A 23,440-nucleotide genomic window follows, 5' to 3' on the forward strand; every position below is an offset into this window, starting at 1 on the left:
AGTCCAGTGTTCAGTTCTTGGACCTGGACATTGATCCATCTTGATTGGACTCAACTGGTCCCCTAGTCTTCCTTGAAGAGCTATCTTCACTTGGCTTCTCTCCTGACTTTCTACCTACTTGGCTGCTCCTTCTCTATGTCTTTTGTTGATCCATCATCATCTTCTCGATCTTTTAATGTTCATGAGCACGAGACTCAGTGCTATTACACTCATCTCACTGATGATTTCTTCTTGTCTCATGATATTTAGACACAGTCTGTATGATGATGATTTTCCAATTTGTATCACCAGCTCAGATTTTTCCTGCAATGTGGACTAGTTCATCCAGTATTCCCACTGGACACTAATAGGCACCTCAAAGTCACCATGTGCAAAGCTGAACTCCTGGTCTTCCTCAGTACTTGCTTCACTTACAGCCTTCTACAGCTCTGTTGGGGACAATACCATCTGTCTAGTTGTTCAGCCCTAAAGCCCCAGAGTCCTCCTAGATTCCTTTTTGTCTCATTGTACACATGCCGTTTGTTGACCAATTAAGCTGGCTTTTACCGTATCCCGAATCTACTCCTTCCCACCACCTCCACTGTAAACCACGTGGCCCCAGGTCACCTTCATCACTGCTGGGTGCCTGTAAGGTCGTCCTCACTTGTCTCCTTGTTTATAGTCTGTACCGTACGTAACAGTGAGCGGATTCTGTTACTGTGTCACTTCCGTGCTCCATCCTCTTTGTCCCCGCAGGTCACTGTGAGTCAACTCTAGCATCCTCTGATAACATGGGCCACCCTGCCGTTCCTCAGACATACCAGGTTCACCTGTGGCAGGATCATCTGGGGAAGTTATATTTTGTTTTAAAAGCCGCTGATACTCAGCTGACATTGTCTTAAGTTTATTATTTTTAGAGAAATTGACATCTTTCTGATTGAAAACTTTTCCTAACCAGAACTGTTGTTGTTGTTCTGCCGTTGCCAAGTCACATCTTACTCTTTTGAGACCCCATGGACTGTAGCCCTCAAGGTTCCTCTGTCCATGGAATTTTCCAGGCAAGAATCCTCGAGTGGGTTGCTCTTCTCTTCTCCAGGGGATCTTCCTGACCCAGGGGTCACACTGTGTCTCCTGCATTGGCAGATGGATTCTTTACTAGTGTGCCACCAGGGAAGCCCAACAAAACTCTTACTCTCTTTTTATTCACCTCTTCTTTTATATCCCTTGGAAAGGTTTTAGAGTTTTATTTACGCCAATCCTATGGCTTGATGCACATATATTTTGTTATTTTGAATGAGATTCTTTTCCATTACTCTTCCACTAGTTGTTGGTATGTACAAAAATTGTCGGATTTATATATTTATTTTGTAACCATCTCTCCTTGGGAACTCTTTAATCTGAACTCCCTTTCCAACTTTAATTACTCTTTGGTTGATGCCCTCATATGTTTGGATTCCTCTTGACTCTGTACTTGCTTTGGATCCTGTACAGGCTCTCTTTCTCTCAGATCTTTTCTGGAGTACCTCCTGCTTGCCCTCAGGCTCTGGGCTCTTGGGGAAATGAACATATTTTCAATAGGTTTCCCATATTTTTCTACATTTGCTTCCTTTTGTCCCTCTTCTCTACAAGGATGGTATTTTTAAAAATTAATGTACATTTAATTTTCTTAATTAATTAAGAGACTGGGACAGAGGGCCTCTCCTTGGCCGTCCCCTGGCTCTGCACGGGACCTCTGTCCAAGCACTTAGAACTCTGAATACAATTTCCAGTTTACCTTCTCTTAACCAAGCTTCATGATCACTTAGAGCTTGGAATGGATTTAGTATTCCATGGATATTTGTTGAAGGAATAAGTAAATGACTGAAATATTTGTCTAGTCCTTTCTAGAACTTCCAACTACCTTTATTGGGGATAAAGATACTTGGGAATTTATTTTTCAAGTTACTTTCCAATTCTTCTGCTGTTTTTTATTTTTTCCTAATCAATGTGTGTATATTTTGTCATATTTTCACCTAGCCTTATTTCATAGTGACTTCCACCAATATTATACATTCTAAACAACTGTCGGTTTGGCAGTGCCGTCTTTCATTGATCTAACGCATAATGACCACTGGCACACTCACTGTGTAATCTTCCGTAGCCTGCTGAGTCTGTTGACTTGGATGTTGCTCTTGCTGACTTGATGATTCTTTCCTCCCTCTCAGATTCAGGCTTCTTCAGGGGAGACCAAGTATGCTGGTCCTTTGGACTGTGCGAAGAAGCTATACAAGGAGGCTGGGATCCGAGGGATCTACAAGGGGACTGTACTCACGCTCATGCGAGGTAACCTTTGAGCCCTCCACCTGTGGTGGATTTGCCACTGGGAGTCTTGCCTGGATCTCTGGATTAGCCTTGGCACCATACATGCCACAGCCTTGACAGGGCTGGCACGGTGTGTCCTGGTTTTAGGCCATTTCCCCTCTGGCCAGCATGGACATGCATGAGAATGGGGGGACCTTCCATCCTTCTGGTAGGCTGGCCCTCAAGGGTGGAAATCATGACAGTGGCAGTAGCAAGTGGGTGGAAATCATGGCTGGAGGGATAAGTGGGAAAAAAGAATAACGTAGGAGGCTTCCCTGGTGGTCTGTGGTTAAGACTCCAAGCTTCCAATGCAGAGGGCATGGGTTTGATCCCTGGTGCCATGTGGTGCAGGCAGAAAAAAAAAAAAAAAGAATGACTTAGTAACAGTGGAGCTCTATTTGGCTTGAAAGGCATGTCCTACTGGGGTGGCACCAGGCGCCAGAGATAGCCCTGAGATGGCAGCTTGGAGGAAGGCCAGATATTAGCTCCAGTTAAAACTGCTTGGAGTGGGCTTGTTAGTGGGGACCACTCAGAGGGCCTCTAAAGGTGAAATAATGTCATGCTTGTTTTTGCTCACTGACACCAGTGCTGGCCCCAGAGCCACCTCTGATCACTGCAGGTAGGAAGTGCTGCTGAGGAACTTCTCAGGAAACCTTCAAGGGTCCAATGCCAAGGTTGACTCTCCTAAGATCAAGAAATCTGTGAGGATTTTCTGTCATTTATTTTACATCTTTCTTGCCACTAACAGATGTTCCAGCCAGTGGCATGTATTTCATGACATACGAGTGGCTGAAAAATATCTTCACTCCAGAGGGAAAGAGGTGAGGAGAACAGAAGAGCTTAGAAGCCACTTTCCCTCATTACCGGTAGGTTGCCCTTTCCCATTAGTGGGTCTGAAGGCAGAAATGGGACCTGCTTCTGTCTGCATGTCTACTTCCCTCTTGTTACTGTTGAGCCCCAGCTAATACCAATACTCTTACTCTGTGCCTCGCCCAGTGGAGCAAGGGTTTGAAACAAGTACAGAAAACCTCCTCCAAAGAGTGGCAGCTACCTTGTCACAGGAGTCTTGGCCTTGGACCACCCCCGTCCAGCCAGTGCCTCCCTCTCTGTGGCCGCCAGGTCTGCACAGAGGGGGAAGATCTGAATGCCACTCCCGCAGCCTTTGTGTGACCAGGGCTGTGTTGATGTTCTGCAGCGTCAATGAGCTCAGCGTGCCTCGGATCCTGGTGGCTGGGGGTTTTGCGGGGATCTTCAACTGGGCTGTGGCAATCCCCCCAGACGTGCTCAAGTCCCGTTTCCAGACTGGTTAGTAGGGGAGAAGAGGGGTGGATGGGGTTGGAGTGGGCCCCCAAACTGGCTGACCCTGGGACATGGAGCTCTTAAGGTCTTAGGCACACTCCCTCTCCACAGTAGCTCTCAGCGAGTGTCTGGGCAGCACTCTCCCGTGTAGTCATTTGTGTCCTGAGAATGTGAGACTCATTTTCTTGTCAGCCTAAACATAAAGTAACTGAGAGAAGGGCTTCCCTGGTGGTCCAGTGGCTAAGACTCCACTAGATAGGACACAGGTTCGATCCCTGGTGAACAAAGATCCACATGCTGCGCAATGTGACCAAAAAAAAGTGAGAGAAGAAGTCACGTCAGCCTTCCTTCCCCCACATGAGCGGAAGGACTATTTCACTGTTCATTCTTTTCCCCATTCCCTCAGCACTAGTATAATCCAGACATTGGTTTGTTCCAGGGTGAACTGTGTTGTCTGTGGACTGGTCCTGGGTGACCCACACAGTAGCCTCTCCCTGGTGCTGTGGCCCGGCAGGAAGACTTGACTACAAAATTGTCCCCTTGTAGGTCACCATGGTCAGGTCAGAAAGCTTCTTGAAGCCTTAATGGTTGGGTTCTGCCCACAGCGCCTCCTGGGAAATATCCTAATGGTTTCAGAGATGTGCTGAGGGAGCTGATCCGGGATGAAGGCATCACATCCTTGTACAAGGGCTTCAATGCAGTGATGATCCGAGCCTTCCCAGCCAACGCAGTGAGTGACTGGCGGGGGCTATGCTTTTTCCGTTTGGGGCTCAGAGCAGAGTGCAGGTGGTCCGACTTTTGCTTGCTTCTGAGATTGAACTGGGGGCTCAGTTTTTCTGGAGTCCTACCCTCAGCCAGAGCCTCCTTATTTGTCCCCGTTCCTAAACCTGTCAGATGAATTACCTTTGTGATTCCCCAAGGCAAGGAGCTTTGACTTCCTGCCATGGCCATCAGAAGTGTCCAGTTGTGGGACATTTATTTTCTTTCCCTATTAGGGATGAGAAAGCACAACTTGATTCCATGACTTGGGGGATGGGTAAGATTAGGAAGGGGTTTTGGTCCTGACAGGGCCAGCTGAGCACAACGCTGGGGGTCTCTGTGAGTAGCCACAATTCCTATTGGCTTTTCTCTTCCTTCCAACCCCTTCTCAGGCCTGTTTCCTGGGCTTTGAAGTTGCCATGAAGTTCCTTAACTGGGCCGTGCCCAACTTGTGAGGCTGAAGGCTGCTCCAGGCTTCAGGATGCCAGAAGCTGTCATCCAGGAGGAACAGTGGGCGGGACTAGGCGGTCCTGAGGTGTGAGGAGAGGGGGATGGTGGGATGAGAGCTCTGTGCATGGACCTGTCGAGACCATTGTCTTAATCTCACCCTCTACCTGGTGTAATTTGCCATTTTGCAACTTGAATCCTCTCTTGTCAATTTAAGGGATCTCATGAGGACTTGGAGGTGGAGTAAGTAGCTTCTAGACCACATACCAGCCGTGGCCAGGGTGCTGTCTGCCAGTTGACTACAGGCCCTCCTACACCCAGAATACTCTTCGAGAAAGAGGGACTGTCAGCCTCTCACTGGAGATACTCTGCATGTTTTCAGCCAGCTGACTAGGAGCTGGGGCCTTCCTGGATCCCTAGCCAGGAACGCCCACCAGGGTATCCTCTAATCCTGGCCTGCACAGCTCCAGGTCCACATGGGAATGTGGACCTGAGGCCCGCATCTGTCTGTCCAAGCAGACTGAGCAAATGTGCCTAGGGGCAGAGAGCCTGTTAACACTTGGGTTTTGTTTTGTTTTTTTAATGCATGCAAGTAATCAGAATTAAAACTAGAGTAGCCTAATTTCCCAGGAGTCGGTGGAAAGCTTTCCCTCCTACACAGCAAGGAGACATTTGAATAGACCATCCCAGCTTGCTAGGATAAGTGAGAAAGTGAGAAAGCCCAGGGTGTAGGAAGACTCTTTTTGCACACTCTTTTCTCATGAGAGCACCCTATTTGGACAGGAAATAATAAATATTGTTTCTAATTTTCGCATCGTGTGAAATTTTTTTCTTCTGATTCTGGGTCATTTCAGCAAACAGCCAGGGGCCTCGGTGGAGGCTGTTAGGCATCTAGCAGCCTTCCGTGGATGGAATTCAGACAGCAATTTCAGCAAGAGAAAGAGGAAGAAGTCTTGGCCCACCCGGCCTTCCCTGACTGCCCCGGCCCCAGCCCCGGCCCCGAGGGTCAGATTGGTGGGGTGGGATAAGGCAACCTGACTGGTAACTGTTCCCATAGCACTTGGGGGTCGCTGTATGATCTGATGTCTGGCCTTACTTATCAGGCTGAAGATGATGACCGGGTGCAGCCAGGGGAGATGAGGGAGTCAGAGTGTAGAGTGACACGCTAGCCCGTCCTTAGCTGGGGGAGAGAGGGGCCACCAGAGCTGGGCTTCTCTGGCTTTGACCCATCTGGCAGTCACACTTCCGCTGGCACTTCCTGCCTCACTGCAGCTGCACAGAGATCCTTGGACTTTGGCTTCAGAGCTATCAGTCAGCATAAATGGGTGAGAGGGGAAGAGACCCACCCCCATCTGGGAGTGGGTGTGGGACCCACCCCCATCTGGGAGTGGGTGTGGCCAATTTGCCCAGAAGCTGAAGATTTGGGGGTTTAAGGAAGGAAGCTTTATTCCTGGTAAGATATTTCTGGATGATGGTCAAGTAAAAAAAAAAAAAAAAAAACTGCTTCAAGGATGAAAATTGGTTGTTCTCTTCCTGGGAAGATTAATTAATTCAGTGTTAGGCTTTCCCATCTCATGCTGCAGGATACCTGTGTTTAATCTCTCACTGATGAGGAGATGGCCTCCGAGGTGTCTCCTGAAGCTCTTCTCGGCACTGCTCAGTCCTTGAGACAGTCCTGAGACCTCAACCTTTTCCCGGGAGCCCTGGGAGTGCGTTTGCATTCTAGCTAAATGCCAGCCATTCCCATGGCTCAGGATCACCTTTACAGTCTCCTGCTTCTGAATAATTTGCCCTTTGAAACAGCTTCCATTGGAAAGTGGAATATTTTGATTCTTTGATGCTAGTGCTGGTGGATTCTTTTACTCCTCTGGGGATTCAAGAGATGTGAAGTCAAAAAAAGGGAAGCCCCTGGAGGCATATGTGTGAAGGGAGCAGAGCAGATGGTGAGTAACCCTCTTCTGGCTGGCACTTCCTGTTTATGATGCAGTTTGAAATGCCACCTGTTCCTGATATGTCTCTTCTCTCCTTGATGGGGGTAAGGGTGGGGAGAGATTGGGGCCCCCTTAAGGAATTTCTTAGACTGCTACAGACAGCATTAAGTAGAAGCCAATAAGGGTTAAAACAACCAGCCAGTGAGGGTTAAAACAACCAGCCAGTGAGAACAGCCTTATCCAAGCACAAAGAGGAGTACAACTGGGTCAAAGGTAAAGGACAGAGGGGAGGTTGTTCCAACCTCAGCCTGTTAGAAGCAATAGCAGCACCATTTCTGCTGTAAGGTCATAGCATCTCTACCCAGAGTTCTTTTAGGCTAGAGCCCCCTATTCCTTTCCTAACCTCTTCAGGGATTCATTCTCATCTTTTTACCCCATGTAACTCAGTGTTTGGGCTTCCCTAGTGGCTCAGTGGTAAAGAATCCGCCTGCCAATGCAGGAGATGCACGTTTGATCTCTGGGTTAGAAAGATCCCCTGGAGAAGGAAATGGCAACCCACTCCAGTATTCTTGCCTGGGAAATCCCATGAACAGAGGAGCCTGGTGGGCTACAGTCCATGAGGTTGCAAAGAGTCAGACACAACTTAGCAACTCAACAACAGCAACAAACTCAGTGTTTGATGGGTAGGGATTTATACCTCCACTTTCAGATGTGGAAGCCAAAGCTCAGACAGGGTAAACTGATCTACCAAGATCATCGCCAAGTGGATATCAGAGTGTGGCTGACAGAGTGGTGTCTCAGTGTCCACAGGCCTAAAGAAAGGCTTGTGACATTATCAGCAGTCCTGGGATTCCTTGACCCAAACTCCAAGAGCCTGCTGTACTGCAGGATCAAAGCCCGGGCAGCTGGCCTGTGTCAGGCCAAGGACGGCACACAGAGTCCCAGCAGACACAAGGAAGGTCAAGGGCTCCCCGAGGGCTCCTTTTTTCTACCTCTTTGCTCTAGTTGGCATGCAGGCCTGTGGCTCTCCAGCTAGGGCTCTCCTTTGCTTCCAAGGTTCGGTCCTTGCTCTGAGATGTCTCAGAGGCAGACCCTAGGTCCACTGTAGAGACTGACACTTCCTCGGGACAGTGTCCGGGGTTGGGGGCGGGGGGAGTGGTGGTCATAAATGGCTCACAAGTGCAGAAACAAGCAGCCCAAGAATTAACTGCTCCTTTGAGCATGGCTGCTTATTAAAATAACTGGACCAAAGGCAGTGGCTTCATGGGGGAGGCACTATGGAGGCTTGGGTGAGGGCAGAGGAAACAGTGTACTTCCTTACTCCCCTCTGGGCACTGGAGGCTCGTGGACACTTCTAATGCAAAATAGAAACAGGTGATGGTAGACACTAAGTATGAAGGGAGACTGGGCCAGGGGACTGGTATGTAGAGTGGGTCAGATGAACAACAAGTCCCAGGAGATGGATGGGGATTGGGCTAGGCTTAGAGAAGCAGCCCCTTGGGGCAGAGGAGAGGGAGGTGTTCCTGCTGGGGGGGTGAGTCCTCCAGACCAGGTGGAGGGCATCAGAGGGCAGACAGTGATGCCCTCTGTCTGCATCAGGGGGTCTGGGCCAAGAGCAGGGTGTCCTCCAGAGAAGTCTAGGGGACTATGAATGTCTCCCTTCTTCCTGGAAAGAGTCGGGGGGAAAAAAAACCTTTTAAATCATGAACCTGTCAAGAGCACAGGAAATAACTGTTCCATTGGAAATAGCAGTTGGTACCCTACCCATGTTCATTATCACCAGACTCACTGCTCTTAGACTAGACAGGTGCCCCACTTGAGTAAGCATCAGTTCAGTTCAGTCTCTCAGTCATGTCTGACTCTTTTGTGAACGCATGTATCGACAGCATGCCAGGCCTTCCTGTCCATCACCAACTCCCCGAATTCACCCAGACTCACGTCCATCGAGTCTGTGATGCCATCTAGCCATCTCATCCTCTGTTGTCCCCTTCTCTTCCTGCCCCCAATCCCTCCCAGCATCAGAGTCTTTTCCAACGAATCAACTCTTTGCATGAGGTGGCCAAAGTACTGGAGTTTCAGCCTCAGCATCATTCCTTCCAAAGAAATCCCAGGGCTGATCTCCTTCAGAATGGACTGGTTGGATCTCCTTGTAGTTCAAGGGACTCTCAAGAGTCTTCTCCTAAGCATAGTTGTAAACAATTCTGAGAACTGGCCCCATGGTGTCCATGTCTGTTCTGAGGTTGGTAGTGTGGCAGCCCGTGCAAAATGATGACTGCCTTCTGGGTGGTGAGTATATCTGTGTTGAGTAGAGCATCTTGCAGGACTCTGGGGCCTCCTCTTCTGTCTACCATGGTCTCTGTATTTCTCTTGCTTTCGAGGGTCTCTGCTCTTGACCTTTCCCACCCACCATTACTGGCTGCTGGCAGCTGTTTTTCAGTAATACTGGCTGCCTTCAGGTTCAGTTGCCATGGTAACCCCCAGTGGTTCCGGTGGACAGGCTTGAATGAAGGCAATCCTAGAAGGGTGAGGATCGAAAATGTGGGGCTTGGGCCTCTCGTATTCTCTCTTGTTCCAAGGCCCTGTTCTTTTGCCAGCTCAGCTGGACCCTCATGAAGGCCCTGGGAACTCCCCCTTGCTATTGAAGGGTTTCCCCAGAGGGGCAGAGATGGATCCCTGCTCTGAGGACCAGGTGCAAGGGGAGAGTCAAGCTGGACCTGGAGGCTGGCTCTCCATCCTTCCTCTGAAGCTGGTCTTTGGAGACAGGTGAGGAGCAGCTATGCAGTTCCCGATTTCTGTGGTCCTCATTTCCTCCAGGTCTGAAGATGCCTTTGAATGCCATGTTTGCTAGCTGGCTGGCTGGCTGGCTGACCAAGCTAGGGTATCTGAGACTAAGCCAGGAGGACCAACCTCCTTCAGGCAGGGGCTGAGAGGGGGTCCTTGGAGTGACTGAGAGAACCTGCCCACAGTCAGTTCTGTCGTCAGTCCTGGAGTAGCTTCCTCCTACCCTGTTTGCAACTGAAGTTGGAGTCCTGATTGTACAGCTGCCTTTCCCCCTTTCAAATGTATAAAACCTGACAAATGGGAAAACTAGAGAGTGGAGTTGCGAATTTGCCTTTCTAAAAGGTTAATGGTAGGATTTCTTGAAGTAGGTCATATCCCCAGGTGTGGCAGGGCAGTGGGAGTCCCACCTTGGTTTTGAGTATGGGCTGACTCCTGGAAAACTTGGAAGGGTCAGTCTACACAGGAGCAGAGGAGAGTTGAGGAACCCTGCCCCTCCAGCTTCTCATTGCCCCGTCCTTACTGAAGTCTTTATATTCTGAGATCAGACACATAGCTTTGAATCAAAGGATCCTAATTCTGAGACTGAGGTCAGGAGAGCAGTCTCACTGGCTCTTCTTGCTGTGTGAAAATTTATTATTCATTTATTTAGTAAATATTTAGCAAGACTGTGCAATAAGGACCCCAGCAGGGAATGAGCTGGACACTACCCTTCCCCTAACAAAGTTGATGGTTCAGAACTTCTCCCAGGAGTCAAGAAACTTGTCCAGGGAGACACTGCTCTTTGGAATCACAGACTTGCCTGGCCTGGGGGCTGGGTGGCTTCTGCACCAGTGGGGATCAGGTATTCCTGCTTCTAGATGTTCAGTTCCCGGCAGCACTGAGCTCCTGGATGTGTGCCAAGACAAAATGAGAGGTCCTAGTGAGGATTTAATTAATACTGGGTAATTACCAGGCAGAGCTTAACCATCCCAAATGCCTTTCAGATTCCCAAGGCTATATCTAGTCACTTTCTGACTTGGCCCAGCAGAGAGACAGGATGCTGTCCCATGCTTACTGGGACTTTGGTCAGCACCTGGGCTGTGTTATGGACACACTGGGAAGGTTTCCACTTTGTTCTCTTCCTTTGCAATCTGCTGTAGGTGAAAGTGCAGCTTGGGAAATAGCATGGCCTCTCCAGATTGCTTAGGCCCCTTCCTAGGGACAAAGGATAACAGTGTCTTGCCATCTGCTGAAACACCGTCAAGCAATGCTGGCCCAGGGCCCAGGGTCCAGGGCAGAGTATGGGGAGAGAATAGGTGTGCAGACCTAGTCCTGGGAAGCCTGATGGGAATCCTCAAGCAGAGAAACAGGCACAGTAGTCATTCCTGCCCTAGGCTTTATTCCTTTTTCTCAAGGAACATATTTTCTAACTCATTTTTCCAGATTTATCTGCCTGTGGCTCCCAAATTATTATACCATCGAAACTCCTACTGTCTACAAGGCCTTCTTTCTTTGACATCTCAAAGACCTCCTGCCAGACTTTGGAGGGTCCTATGGTCATTCCACCATGCCACCCAACAGTCAGGGTGGTTGTGACTTTCCCAGGTCTTTACTCTTGTTGTCCTCTATGTCCACATGGCTTTCCTCTGGCTCTTCCTGTGGTTAGATCCTGCCCAGGTCTCGGAGTCAGCTTGAATGTCACCCCCTAAAGAGGGTCCCCTTGTTCTCCACCATATCTGGAACCACACCGAGATGGTAAGGTGGCATTCTTGCCTGTGGCTCTCAGCTATGTCCCTGGTACCCAGTAAGGGCGGGCAGATGGTTGGATCTTAGCGTTTGCTGAAAGAAGAAATGAAAGATAAGAGGCACTAACACTCCGCTTAGCGGGTAGGCCTCTCATCCTTGCGCCTGGACTGAAGATCACCACGGTAGCAGGGCGAGCAGACGTCCCCTTGGCGCAAGCGCACTGAGGGCCGGCGCTCGGCGGGAGCGCGCACGCTCGCGGCCGCGTGCGTCACAACCCGGGCTCCCGCCCCGCCCGTCCCGCTCGTCCGCTCGTCGGTGCCCGCGGTGGCGGCGGCGGCGGCGGCGGCGGCGGCGGCGGCGGCGGCGGCTGCCCAGTGACAGTGGCGGCGGCGCCAGGCCGGCCGGAGTAGCGTAGGGTGGTGGGGCCCGGAGACACACACCCGGCCAAAGGGCGGCGTGGCGCGAGGAAGGCCCGACCCGGGTCGCGCGTGAGGAGACCTCGCGGGGCGCCGGGCGAGAGGCCGGCGTGAGGGAGCGCCCGCCTAGGCGGTGGCCGCCGGCGGCCGGGTCCCGCCTGCCGCCGCAGGCATGAGCCACATTCAGATCCCGCCCGGGCTCACGGAGCTGCTGCAGGGCTACACCGTGGAGGTGCTGCGGCAGCGGCCACCAGACCTCGTCGACTTCGCGGTGGACTATTTCACCCGCCTGCGCGAGGCCCGCTCCAGAGCCTCCACCCCGCCCGCCGCCCCTCCTTCCGGCTCCCAGGATTTCGATCCCGGCGCTGGCCTGGTCGCCGACGCGGTGGCGGACAGCGAGTCGGAGGACGAAGAGGAGTTGGACGGTAGGCGGCGGGCTGGGCAGGGGTTCGCGGTACGGGGACCGAGGAAGCGGTGCCGGGGGACGAGGGTCCCTCGAGATCCAGAGAGGGGCTGCGAGGGGCCAGGCCCGCCACCCTGGGCCGGGACCTTGGAGCCCGCGAGGGGAGTTCGTCCGGGTTCCCCAAGCCGCCGGCGTGAGCCACTTCCAAATTGAGCTCGGCGATCCTGCCAGCCCCGGAAAGCAGCGAGCGAGTTGTCAGATTCAGCTCGAGGGAAACGTGCGCGCTTTCGGCCCGCGTGCTGGCGCAGGGCCGGAGGGGCGTGGAGCCCACGGCCGCCTCACCTCGGCTGGAGAAGCTTCGCCCGGTTTCGTTGCGAAGACAAGAACGTTCGCCTACACCGACTCGAGTTTCCTAACCAGGACGGTAACTTGGGAAAGAACTCATTTTGTGAAAAGTTATCGTGCAAAACTTTAAGCGTAGACAGAAATAGAAAAGGTGACCTGAACTCCCTATATACCGTCACCCACGTTACACAGTTGAAATATCTGTCACAAATGTTTCATCTCTCTATATATATTTTTTCTCCTTTGCTGAAGTATTTTAAAGCAAGTCCCAGCATTTCACGTTCTTTCAGCCCTGGATACTTCAGTATATGTATAAAGATATATTTAATTTGCCTAAAATCACTGGATCAAATGTGGTGAGGGTCAGCAATACATTTTTTTCTCATATGTGGTGCAGGAAAGAAGACTAGTAACACCTCTATATCTGATTTAAGCAAGATTGTCAAAAAGGAATTCCATTTTCCTTGATGGCTTCAACACAGACTTTGTCAGTTTAACGATAGATTTACCCTAGTTTTGAACAGCCAGAATTTAACAAAACAATGACAACATTTGAGAGACAAAGTTAGAGACTTAGTGTTTACTAGCTCACACTGAGAAAACCCCCAACAACCTAGTTTTGAGTTGAATCCGCATGTAAGTTAGGCTGGCAGGGAGTTAATTATTGGTCATTGCTATTGCAGGTTGTAAGGTTCAGTGCTGTGGACAACTTCCCTTAGTTTATTCACGCTACGAATGGAAATTGTTCGGCCGTGTTACCCTGGCTTTAATACACATTAAATTATGGGTTTTTCACCTTAAACCTGGAAATCAGAAATTATTTCACAAACCCCTGGCACAGAATTGCTTTGTGGTCTAAGACAAGCCATGGAACTTGTCTGATTTCAAATTTGCTTATCTTTAAAATAGGGTTAGTGACCACAATCTCCCAGGAATAAATGTGTTTTTAAAAGATTTATTTCAGAAGTGACTTCTGCATTTGTTTCACTGTCATAACAATAAATCACAAAGTTGTAACTTGCTTTGCAACAATCTTTATTTACCCAAAATGTTATTATTTTAGCTATTAGTCGCAGGTGAGTAAAACAGAATTTCCAAGTTTTGTGTCATGTCTTCAGTTTTGGGTCATTTTTTATATATTTTTCAAAGTTGAATTGACTCAGATCTTTGTAACCCTGTGCTTTATTTTACTGGTATTTAATTTTTTTGTTTATATCTCTTCAGTGGCCATGCTAAGTATAATTATAGCAGTCAACACAAGGTGAACTTCTATTTACAGATAATAGACTAAAAATACACTGCACACAGTGAGATACCACTTCATAACTATGTGGTTGGCTATTATGGAAAAAAAAAAAACAAGAGCAAGTGTTGGTGAGGATGTAGTGAAATTGGAACTCTTGCTTACTGCAGGTGGGAATGTAAAATGTCCTGGCTGCTGTGGAAAACGGTTTGACTTTTCCTCAAAAAGTAAACATAGAATTACTGTGTGATCAAGCAATCCCACTGTGTGTATACCCCCAAAGAACTGAAAGCAGGGAGTCAAACAGATACTTGTATGCTGGTGTTCATTGCTGCATTAATTCACAACAGCCAAAAGATAGCCCAAGTGTTCTATAGACAGATGAATGGATAAATGTGGTATATATACAAACTGTGGTATATATGTACAATGGCACACTAGTCATCCTTAAAAAGGGATGAAATTCTGATGTATACTACAGCATGGATGATTCTTTTTTTTTTTTCCAACAATGTTTCATATTTATTACTGAGTCTCATAGACTGATAATGAGGAAACAAAGATCATCAGGAGCCAAGTATTACAGTAGTGATATTCTTTTTTTTTTTTTTAATAGTGATGTTCTCACTGTGATTTGGCTGGTTAAAAAAGTTGCCTTAACATGTGTGCCACTTTTTATGTGAGGCTTCTTATAGACCCAGCTTGGTTCTTCTCCAGTGTCTTCTCTGGGAATTGTAACTGATCTTATTGCCAGTTTTCATTCGAATCCATTGAGGAATGGGCCGATTCTGCTTTTGTTTCTTGGCCAGCAATCACTTGATCCTGAAAGTCTTGTGAGACGATATGGTGAGGAGAGAACTCAACCGCACATAAGATGGCGGAGAAGAGAAAAGAGGAAGAGTATGGATGATTCTTGATGACATTATGCTAGTATAATATGCTAGACACAAAAGGACAGATATTGTATGAATCCATTTATATGAAGTACCTGGAATGGGCAAATTCATGGAGACAGCAGAATAGATTACTAGGAGTTGGGGAGAGTGGACAGTGGGGAGTTACTGTTTAATGAGGGCAGAGTTTCTGTTTGGAATGATGACAAAATTTTGAGATTGGATAAGGGTGATGGTTGCACAACGTTGCAAATGTACTTAATACCATGAATTGTACACTTCAGTGGTTGAAATGGTAAATTTTATGTTATGCAGAAAACATATATTTTTGAAAAGATAAGAAATACTAGGATTAGGATGACCAAAAAGTTCATTCCGGCTTTTCTGTAACATCATACAGAACACATTGCATATCCAGTGATTAGGAACATTAGGATAATAAGTCCACAGTACCTAAAATTAGAAATAGGGTATATAGTATTAGAACCATAATATATCAGAGACTTTACTTACTAGGGCTTCCCGGATAGCTCAGTTGGTATAGAATCTGCCTGCAATGTCAGTTGGTAGGGAATCCGTCTGCAGTGCAGGAGACTCCTGTTCTAATCCTGGGTCAGGAAGATCCACTGGAGAAGGGATAGGCTACCCACTCCAGTATTCCTGGGCTTCCCTAGTGGCTAAGCTGGTGAAGAATCCACCTGCAGTGCTGGAGACCTGGGTTTGATCCCTGGGTTGGGAAGATCCCCCTGGACAGGGGAAAGGCTACCCACTCCAGTATTCTGGCCTAGAAAATTCCATGGACTATGGGGCTGCGAAGAATCGGACACGACTGAGTGATTTTCACTTTCACTTCACTTAGTAAGGTCCTGAATGGCTAACCACCAATTCAGTTTATGAAAGTGTATGCTGCTAGAAACACTCAAAAAGCTTCACTAATTGTTATTGGTTTAGTTTAACAACAGTTTGATATCAAACAACACATCAAATATGAAGTATTAGAATGAATATTTCATTCTTGGGAAAGCCTGAAGAGTTCAGACTTTCTTGACTTATTAATAAGTTACTCTGACTGCATCCTCATAAGAATAGTAACTTGGCATCTAGACTTGATTCACTTCTGTAATTACAGTAAAACATATTTGTGGGTCTCAGCATTTTTTTCTTTTTTGTTTTTTGGAGACATAATCCATATACCACATAATTAACCCATTTAAAGTGTATAGTTCATTGGTTTACTGTATCTACAAGATATGTACAGCTGTCACCACAGTCAGTTTTAGAACATTTTTATCACCACCCCCCCCCCCAAAAGACACCCCGTACACTTCAGCCATCACCTGCCCACATCCCTATTCTCCTCAGTTTTAGACAATTACTGATTTCCTTTCTGTCTCTATGAATGTGCCTGTCCTGGCCAGTTAATTTAAATGGAATCATAAAGTATATGGTCTTTTTGCTTCTGGCTTCTTTCCCTTAGCATAATGTTTTCAAACTTCATCAATATTATAGCATATATTAGCGCTTCATCCCTTTTTATTGCTGAAACGTGCTCCATTGTGTGAATCTGCCACATTTTGTTTGTCCATCCAGCAGTTGATGGCCACTTAGGTTGTTTCCACTTGTTTATTGTTACGAATAATGCTGTTGTGAACACTCCTGTATATAAGTTCCTGTGTGGACGCGGGTTTTTATTTCTTTCTGGTGTATACACAGTAGTAGAATTCTTGCACCATGTGGTAACTCTTATACTTCATATTTTGAGAAACTAATTGTTTTCCAAAACTGGCTGTGCCATTTTACATTTTCTAACCAGCAGTGTAAGAGGGTTCTGATTCCTCTCCATCCTTGTCAATGCTTTTTATCTTTTTTATTATAGCCAGCCTAGTGGGTAGGAGAAGGCAATGGCACCCCACTCCAGTACTCTTGCCTGGAAAATCCCATGGATGGAGGAGCCTGGTAGGCTGCAGTCAGTGGGGTCGCTAAGAGTCAGACACGACTGAGCGACTTCACTTTCACTTTTCACTTTCATGCGTTGGAGAAGGAAGTGGCAACCCACTCCAGTATTCTTGCCTGGAGAATCCCAGGGATGGTGGAGCCTGGTGGGCTGCCGTCTATGGGGTCACACAGAGTCGGACACGACTGAAGCGACTTAGCAGTGGGTAGGAAGTAGTAGGTACCTCATTGTAGCTTCACTTTGCAGTTTCCTAGTGATATTGAGCATCTTTCCATGTGTGTGTTGGTCATTTGTGTATCTTTGAAGAAATGTCTGTTCAGGTCCATAGTCCACTTTTTTAAATTGGTTTGTCTTTTTATTGGTAAGTTCTGAGAGTTCTTTGTATATTCTAAACAAGTCCTTTACCAGATATATGACTAAAAAATACACTCTGCATTTAGCAGGTTGTCATTTTACTTTTTTGATACTGTCTTTTGAAGCATGAGTTTTTAGTTTTTACTAAGTCCAGTGTATCGTCTTTTATTGTTTGTGCCTTGCTGCTACTGCTACTGCTAAGTCGCTTCAGTCGTGTCCGACTCTGTGCGACCCCATAGACGGCAGCCCACCAGGCTCTGCCGTCCCTGGGATTCTCCAGGCAAGAACACTGGAATGGGTTGCCATTTCCTTCTCCAATGCATGAAAGTGAAAAGTGAAAGTGAAGTCGCTTAGTCGTGTCCGAATCTTCATGATCTCATGGGTATCTTATTTAAGAAGCCATTGCCAGACCCAAGGTCATGAAGATTAACCTCTCTGTTTTCTTGTATGAGTTTTACAGTTTTAGCTTTACATTTAGATTGTAGTACTTTGGGGTGTTTTTTTTTTTGGCCACACAACATAGGAGAACTTAGTTCCCCAGGCAAGGATCAAACCTGTGCCCTATGCAGTGGAAGTGTGGAATCTTAAGCACTGGACTGCCGACGTCCCTAGGTTGTAGTACATTTTTGTTATTTTTTGTTTAAGAAGTAAGGTACTTCATTCTTTTATATGTGGTTTTTCCAGCACCACTTTTTTTTTTTTAGTATCTATTTATTTGGCTACACCAGATATTAGTTGCACCATGTTGCAACTTAGTTGCGGCATGTGGGATCCAGTACCCTCATCAGGGATTGAATCTAGGCTGGATGCATTAGGAGCACAGAGTCTTAGTCCCTGTACCACCAGGAAAGTCCCCAGCACCACTTATTAAAAAGACTATTCTTTCCCCATTTAGCTGTCTTGGTACTCTTGTTGAAAATCAATTGACTGTAAATGCGAGAGTCTGTTTTGAACTCTCAGTTCTATTCCATTGATCTGTATATCTGACTGTGTGCCACTCCTGCATTCCTTGACTACTGTAGATTTGTAGTAGTTTTGGAATCAGGAAATGTGAAATTTCCAACTTTGTTCTTTTTCAGAGTTGTTTTGCCTATTTGCATTTCCATATGAATTGTAGGATTAACTTGTCAATTTCTGCAACAAGGCCAACTGGGATTTTGATAGAAATTGCATTGAATTTGTAGATTAATTTGGCGAGTATTGTCTTCTAACAATGTTAAGTCTTCAGATCTGTGAATATAGAACCACAAGTGTCTTGTAGTTTTTAGAATATAAAGTTTTCACTTCTTTTATTAAATTTATTCCTAAGTAATTTATTTCTCATGAAGTGATTGTAAATGAAATTGTTTTCTTAATTTCATTTTCAGAGTGATCATTGCAAATGTATAGAAATACAGTTATTTTTAAGATATTGATCTTGTATCTTGCAGTCTTGCTGAACTTATTAGTTCTCTAGTGTTTTAGTGGATTCCTTAGGATATTTCCCCAGCATTTTTTATTCCACAGTATATACCACATAACAGTTGGAGTTGGTTTAAATTGCATTATTGGAACTTTTTTGAGACTTGCGTAATTATAATATTTCTACAGTTCACATATCTGGGTCTCTCAGGAGGCTTTTGACACAGTTGAACCAGCCCTCTTTGAACCTTTCTCCCTCCTTGGCATCGGTGTCTTTATTCCCCTGTGTCTTGACTCTCTCACCTCTGTCCTTTAAATGTCTGTTGATGATCCCCTGAATTTGGTTTGTTTACTGTTTCTCCCTCAGTGACAGTTCTCTTCCTAAGCATTGAACCTGCCTTGAACCTGAACCTTCAGAATCAAAACTTGCTGTTAGACACACACACTATTTATGATTGTCTTGTCAGCTGGTCACCTCTCATTCATCTCTCAAACTCATGATGCCTAAAACTAATGTTGTCAACTTAGCTGTCACACAGCTCTGTTTTCTCTGCAGTCACCTTTTTCTGATTTCTTCAGCAAGAAACCCAGAAATCCATCACTTTCTTCCTCTCTCTTTTGCACTCTTTCACTTTCATTTATTTTGATCTCTGGGTTCCCCCATCTTTTCCTTCCCTACTGTCCCTTCCCTGCCTTGGGTTTGCTTTTTATTACTTCTTAAAAGAGAAAAATTATTTGACTGCACCAGGTCTTAGTTGTGGCATGTGAACTTTCAGTTGCAGCATGTGGGATCTAGTTCATTGTCCAGGAATTGAACCCAGGCCCCCTGCATTGGGAGCATGGCATCTTAGCCCGTGGACCACCAGGGAAATCCTTATATTGCTTCTTAACTGGATGCATCCTGTAGGTCTCCCACTCATCTGTCTTCCACCCATCTATACTCTACACTGTCACCAAAATCACCTTTCTTTCCTTTTACCTCCCTGTAAAGAATTGTGGTAAACTGTATGTAATGTAAAATTTGCCATTTTAACCATTTTAAGTGTACAGTTCAGTGCCATCAGTACAGTACATTCACAGTATTGTGCAGTCACCTTTCTTTTTCAGTCAGGTAAACTTTTTTTTGAAGTAAAACATGTGCAAAAAGGTGCACAAATCGCACATGTGCAGCGTGATTGTTCATAAAGTGTACACACTATGTATTTCTTCAACTTGCTCTGGAAATATCAGCTGGAGGAGACTTTTTTTTTTACTCTTTTTCTACATTTTACATAATTTACCCATAAATACTGTTCTGCGATTAGGGCAGCTTGCATTTATTAAGCCTTTATTCTTTATTAGTCTCAGTGCTCAGTTATTTATTATGCATTATCTCATTGAATCCTGATCTTTTGAAAAAGGTAGGGACTATAATTATCTCCATTTTACAGATAAGGAAATTGAGACCTAGAAACTATCCAAGACCATATAATAAGCATGGTTTGACTTTAGGCTGCATTTAATGCCATTATACTATTCATTTTATTTCATGCCTCAACTGCCTCTCATTTTTTTCTTGCCTTTTTTTTTTTTTTACAGAAAAGGCTATAAGCATTTAAAATTTTCTTTACATAGCTGTCATAATGTATTTTTTATTTTGATAGAATATACATAAAATGTACTGTGTTACCATTTTAAAGTATACAGTTCAGGGGCATTCAGTACATTCATGATTTTCTGTAACTGTCACCACTATTTTGTTCTTCTTTTTCAAGATTCTTTTGAGTTTTCAGGACTCCTTGCAATTCTATATGAATTTTAGGATCAGGTTTTCTTTTTCTGCAAAACAAAAACACAAAACTTGTTTTCTTAAACTTCATACTCAGTTTGTTGTTTGTGAATATATGCAGCTGCACCTGATTTTTGTATGTTGATCTTGTACCCTGCAACTTGTGGATTCTTTAGGATTTTTCTGTATAAACGATCATGTAATTTGTGAATAGTTTTATTGTTCCTTTTTGATTTGAATGCCCTTTTATTTATTTAACTTGTCTAATTGCTCTGGTAGGGCTTTCAGTACTATGCTGAATAAAGGTTACTGAAACCGGCATCAGTGGTGTTGGAAGCAGTGAAGAGGTCAAATTGGATAAAGCCAGTGTTGAAATGATTGACTGAGCTGTGATTCTTGGGGATAGAGGCTCTAGTGGGGTTGTGATGGAAGAGGTCAGGTGCCAGTGGGTCAGGGAGTGTGTGTGTGAGAGAGAGAGAGAGGGTGGGAGGGAGGGAGGGAATGAAGGAGGAAATAAAGAAGGAAAGAAGACAGAGCCTGCAGAAGATTTAGATAAAAAATGGTGAGTATGTTTTGAAGAAGAAAGGACTTGGTGGTAGCTTGAAGAAGTACACATATGAAGGCAGGTCTCTGATTTTGTTTTGTTCAGTTAGAGTCACCATAAGCATGTTCACATGCAGAGGGAAAGGAGCCCGTGGAGAGCTAGTGTCTGACGGAGCAAGGTCCTAGAGTCGGGGATGGGGAGCTGGATTAGAATGGAGGGAAAAAGTGGGGACATCTCATATTCAGAAATGAGAGAGGAATGCTATTTGCTTTAGCTATTATTTAATTTAAAGGATAATTTAAGGTTTACTTCTGTGTGCTCTTAATTCAAGGCTTTGTCTTTTACTTATTTGAATCTCAGAGGTGAACATCTAAGCTAAGGGGAAACAGTAGGGAGGTTTTCCAAAAAAATTTAAAGAGAACTATTGTATGACTGAGCAATCCCAGTTCTGGGTTTTTTCCAAAAGAAAACAAAAACGCTAATTCAAAAAGATAAACACACCGCTGTGCTCAAGGCAGCATTATTTGCAGAAGCAAGATAAGAATGCAACCTGAGTGCCCATTGTTAGGTGAATGGATAAAGATGTGGTATATATTTACAGGTGGAGTATTACTCAGCTAAAAGAGAGAATGACATCTTGCCATTTATGACAACATCGATGGACCTAGAGGGTATTATGCTGAATGAAATAGGTCAGACAGAGAAAGACAAATACTGTATGGTTTCACTTGTATATAGAACTTAAAAAATAAAACAGATTTACAAGTGTATTAAAACAGAAACAGACTAACAGATACAGAGAACAAACTGGTGGTTACCATAGGGGAGTACAGTCAGGGGAAGAGTGAAATTGGTGAGGGAGATTAAGAGGTTCACACTTCCAATAATAAAACAAGTAAGTCACAAGGATGTAACGTACAGCATAGGGATTATAGGTAATAGGATGATAATCATTTTTTATGGTGACAGTTGGTAGCAAGTTACTATGGTGATCATTTTGTAGCATATAAAAATATTAAATTACTATGTTATACATCTGAATGGAGAAGGCAGTAGCACCCCATTCCAGTACTCTTGCCTGGAAAATCCCATGGTAGGCTGCAGTCCATGGGGTCGCTAAGAGTCAGACATGACTGAGCGACTTCACTTTCACTTTTCACTTTCATGCTTTGGAGAAGGAAATGGCAACCGACTCCAGTATTCTTGCCTGGAGAATCCCAGGGATGGTGGAGCCTGGTGGGCTGCCATCTATGGGGTCGCACGGAGTCAGACACGACTGAAGGGACTTAGCAGCATACATCTGAAATTAATATAATATTGAAAGTCAATTATATTTCAAATAAAAAAAGATAACATGATCTGCTAGGGCTCTTCTGGCATTTTGTATCATCGCAATAAGTTTTTCTCATGTATGTATTTTTTCCTGTTTAGTGTAAAATGTAGTGTATGATTCTTTGGAATTAAAAGGTAATCATGGGGCTTCCCTGGTGATCCAGTGGTTAAGACTCCACGCTTCTACTGCAGATGAGGCCAGGAAAAAAAAAAAAAACAGGCATGTTTATCTTATATTACTTCTTTTGCATTTGAGATTCTATTTAAATGAATTTAAGATTAAAAAATAGATGGTTTGAGTTTTTTAGTCCAAGCCCTGATATCTGCTAGAGAATTTGTTAATAACAGTTTTCAGATGTGATACCCACAAGATAATGTGTGTGAAGACAGTGACTAAAGATGTCAAGATTTGGATGAAGATTTTGTTGGTAAACCAGTGGCCGGAGAATTATCGTTCAGTTTGCAATGTTACTTTTTTTTTTTTCTGCAGTATTATTATTAAACCTTTTTTTTTAGACATCCATTATTTTTAAACAAAAGTGGAATGATGATTAGAGGAGAATTTGCTTCATGCTGTAAATGCTTGATGACTGTCTTCAGAAAGATTATTAAAGCTTTTTGTTTGGTGACTCTGTGATCATTAACAGGACAACTGGTCTGTCTTACTGTTACCAAACCAAGAGTCCAGTGTTCAACTAATGGGTTGGTTTCTCAACTCACAGAGAAGTCATGTCTGATTGGTGATGCTCTGGGTTGTTTTTTTTTTTCTGTTGATAGTGATCCACAGATAATTCTCAATTTAATGCATACCAGATTTTTAAGTGTTGTGTAGGTCTAGCAGATGATTGGGATCTGAAATGCCAACAAGTGAGAGAGGGATTTAACACCCTAAAATGAGTGGTCTTGTATAGCTTTTTTCATGCTTTCTTTATTTTTGTAAGTTGGCTAGAGAGTTTTCACAGTTTGTTTTTGTTGAATAATAAAGAACATGTCTGGCCTTTGTCCCAGATTCCTGGCACAGAACTTCTAAAACTCTTAGAATTTCCCAAGTAATGGAAATATTTTTGTTATACATAAGCCCCCTTGGATCAGACTTGAGTTTATGTGAATGAGATGATTCAAAATGGGGCCTGGTCACCAGAAAAACCAACCATGTAATTAGGACGTTGGAGCTTTGAGCCAATCTGACCTCTGGGGAAAGTTGAGGGACTGGAGGTTGAATTTAACGTTGTAGCCCATGATTCAGTCAATCGTATCTGTGGAATGAAACCCCAATAAAGCTCTGGACATGAAAGCGTGGCAGAACTTTCTGGTTGATGATACGCTGGGAAGGTGAAGCACCCTGATTCTGAGGAGAGACAGAGAAACTCTTCAGGGTCCTCCCAGACTGTGTGTCGGTGTATCTTCATTTAGCTACTACTGCTTTGTATCCTTTATAATAAAACTGTAATAATAGGTATGTGCTTGCTTGTGTGTGTTCAGTCATCTAACTCTTTGTGACTCCGTGGACTGTAGCCCGCCAGGCT

General features: G+C 45.1%; 2 protein-coding genes and 1 pseudogene across 4 annotated transcripts in view; 2 read left to right on the plus strand and 1 right to left on the minus strand.

Annotated features, from left to right (window-relative positions):
- SLC25A20 (solute carrier family 25 member 20) overlaps positions 1-5,593 on the plus strand; it is a 37,198-nt gene extending 31,605 nt beyond the window's left edge. Inside the window, exons 5-9 of the mRNA XM_068982189.1 lie at positions 2,184-2,301; positions 3,068-3,140; positions 3,515-3,624; positions 4,224-4,348; positions 4,770-5,593. Coding sequence (XP_068838290.1) covers positions 2,184-2,301; positions 3,068-3,140; positions 3,515-3,624; positions 4,224-4,348; positions 4,770-4,832 — 489 coding nt within the window. The 3' untranslated portion in view covers positions 4,833-5,593. The remainder of the gene's footprint in view (positions 1-2,183; positions 2,302-3,067; positions 3,141-3,514; positions 3,625-4,223; positions 4,349-4,769) is intronic.
- A 6,255-nt stretch (positions 5,594-11,848) lies between these two features.
- Positions 11,849-23,440, plus strand: part of PRKAR2A (protein kinase cAMP-dependent type II regulatory subunit alpha) — a 64,575-nt gene continuing 52,983 nt past the window's right edge. For all 3 annotated transcript variants that reach the window (XM_068982935.1, XM_068982936.1, XM_068982937.1), the window contains exon 1: positions 11,849-12,102. In XM_068982935.1, the coding sequence (XP_068839036.1) occupies positions 11,850-12,102 (253 nt within the window). In that variant the 5' untranslated portion in view covers position 11,849. The remainder of the gene's footprint in view (positions 12,103-23,440) is intronic.
- On the minus strand, positions 14,358-14,591 carry LOC138087264 (large ribosomal subunit protein eL39-like; annotated as a pseudogene).

Source organism: Capricornis sumatraensis, chromosome 10 (assembly GCF_032405125.1).
Source record: "Capricornis sumatraensis isolate serow.1 chromosome 10, serow.2, whole genome shotgun sequence".
In the NCBI taxonomy this organism is placed as follows: domain Eukaryota; kingdom Metazoa; phylum Chordata; class Mammalia; order Artiodactyla; family Bovidae; genus Capricornis; species Capricornis sumatraensis.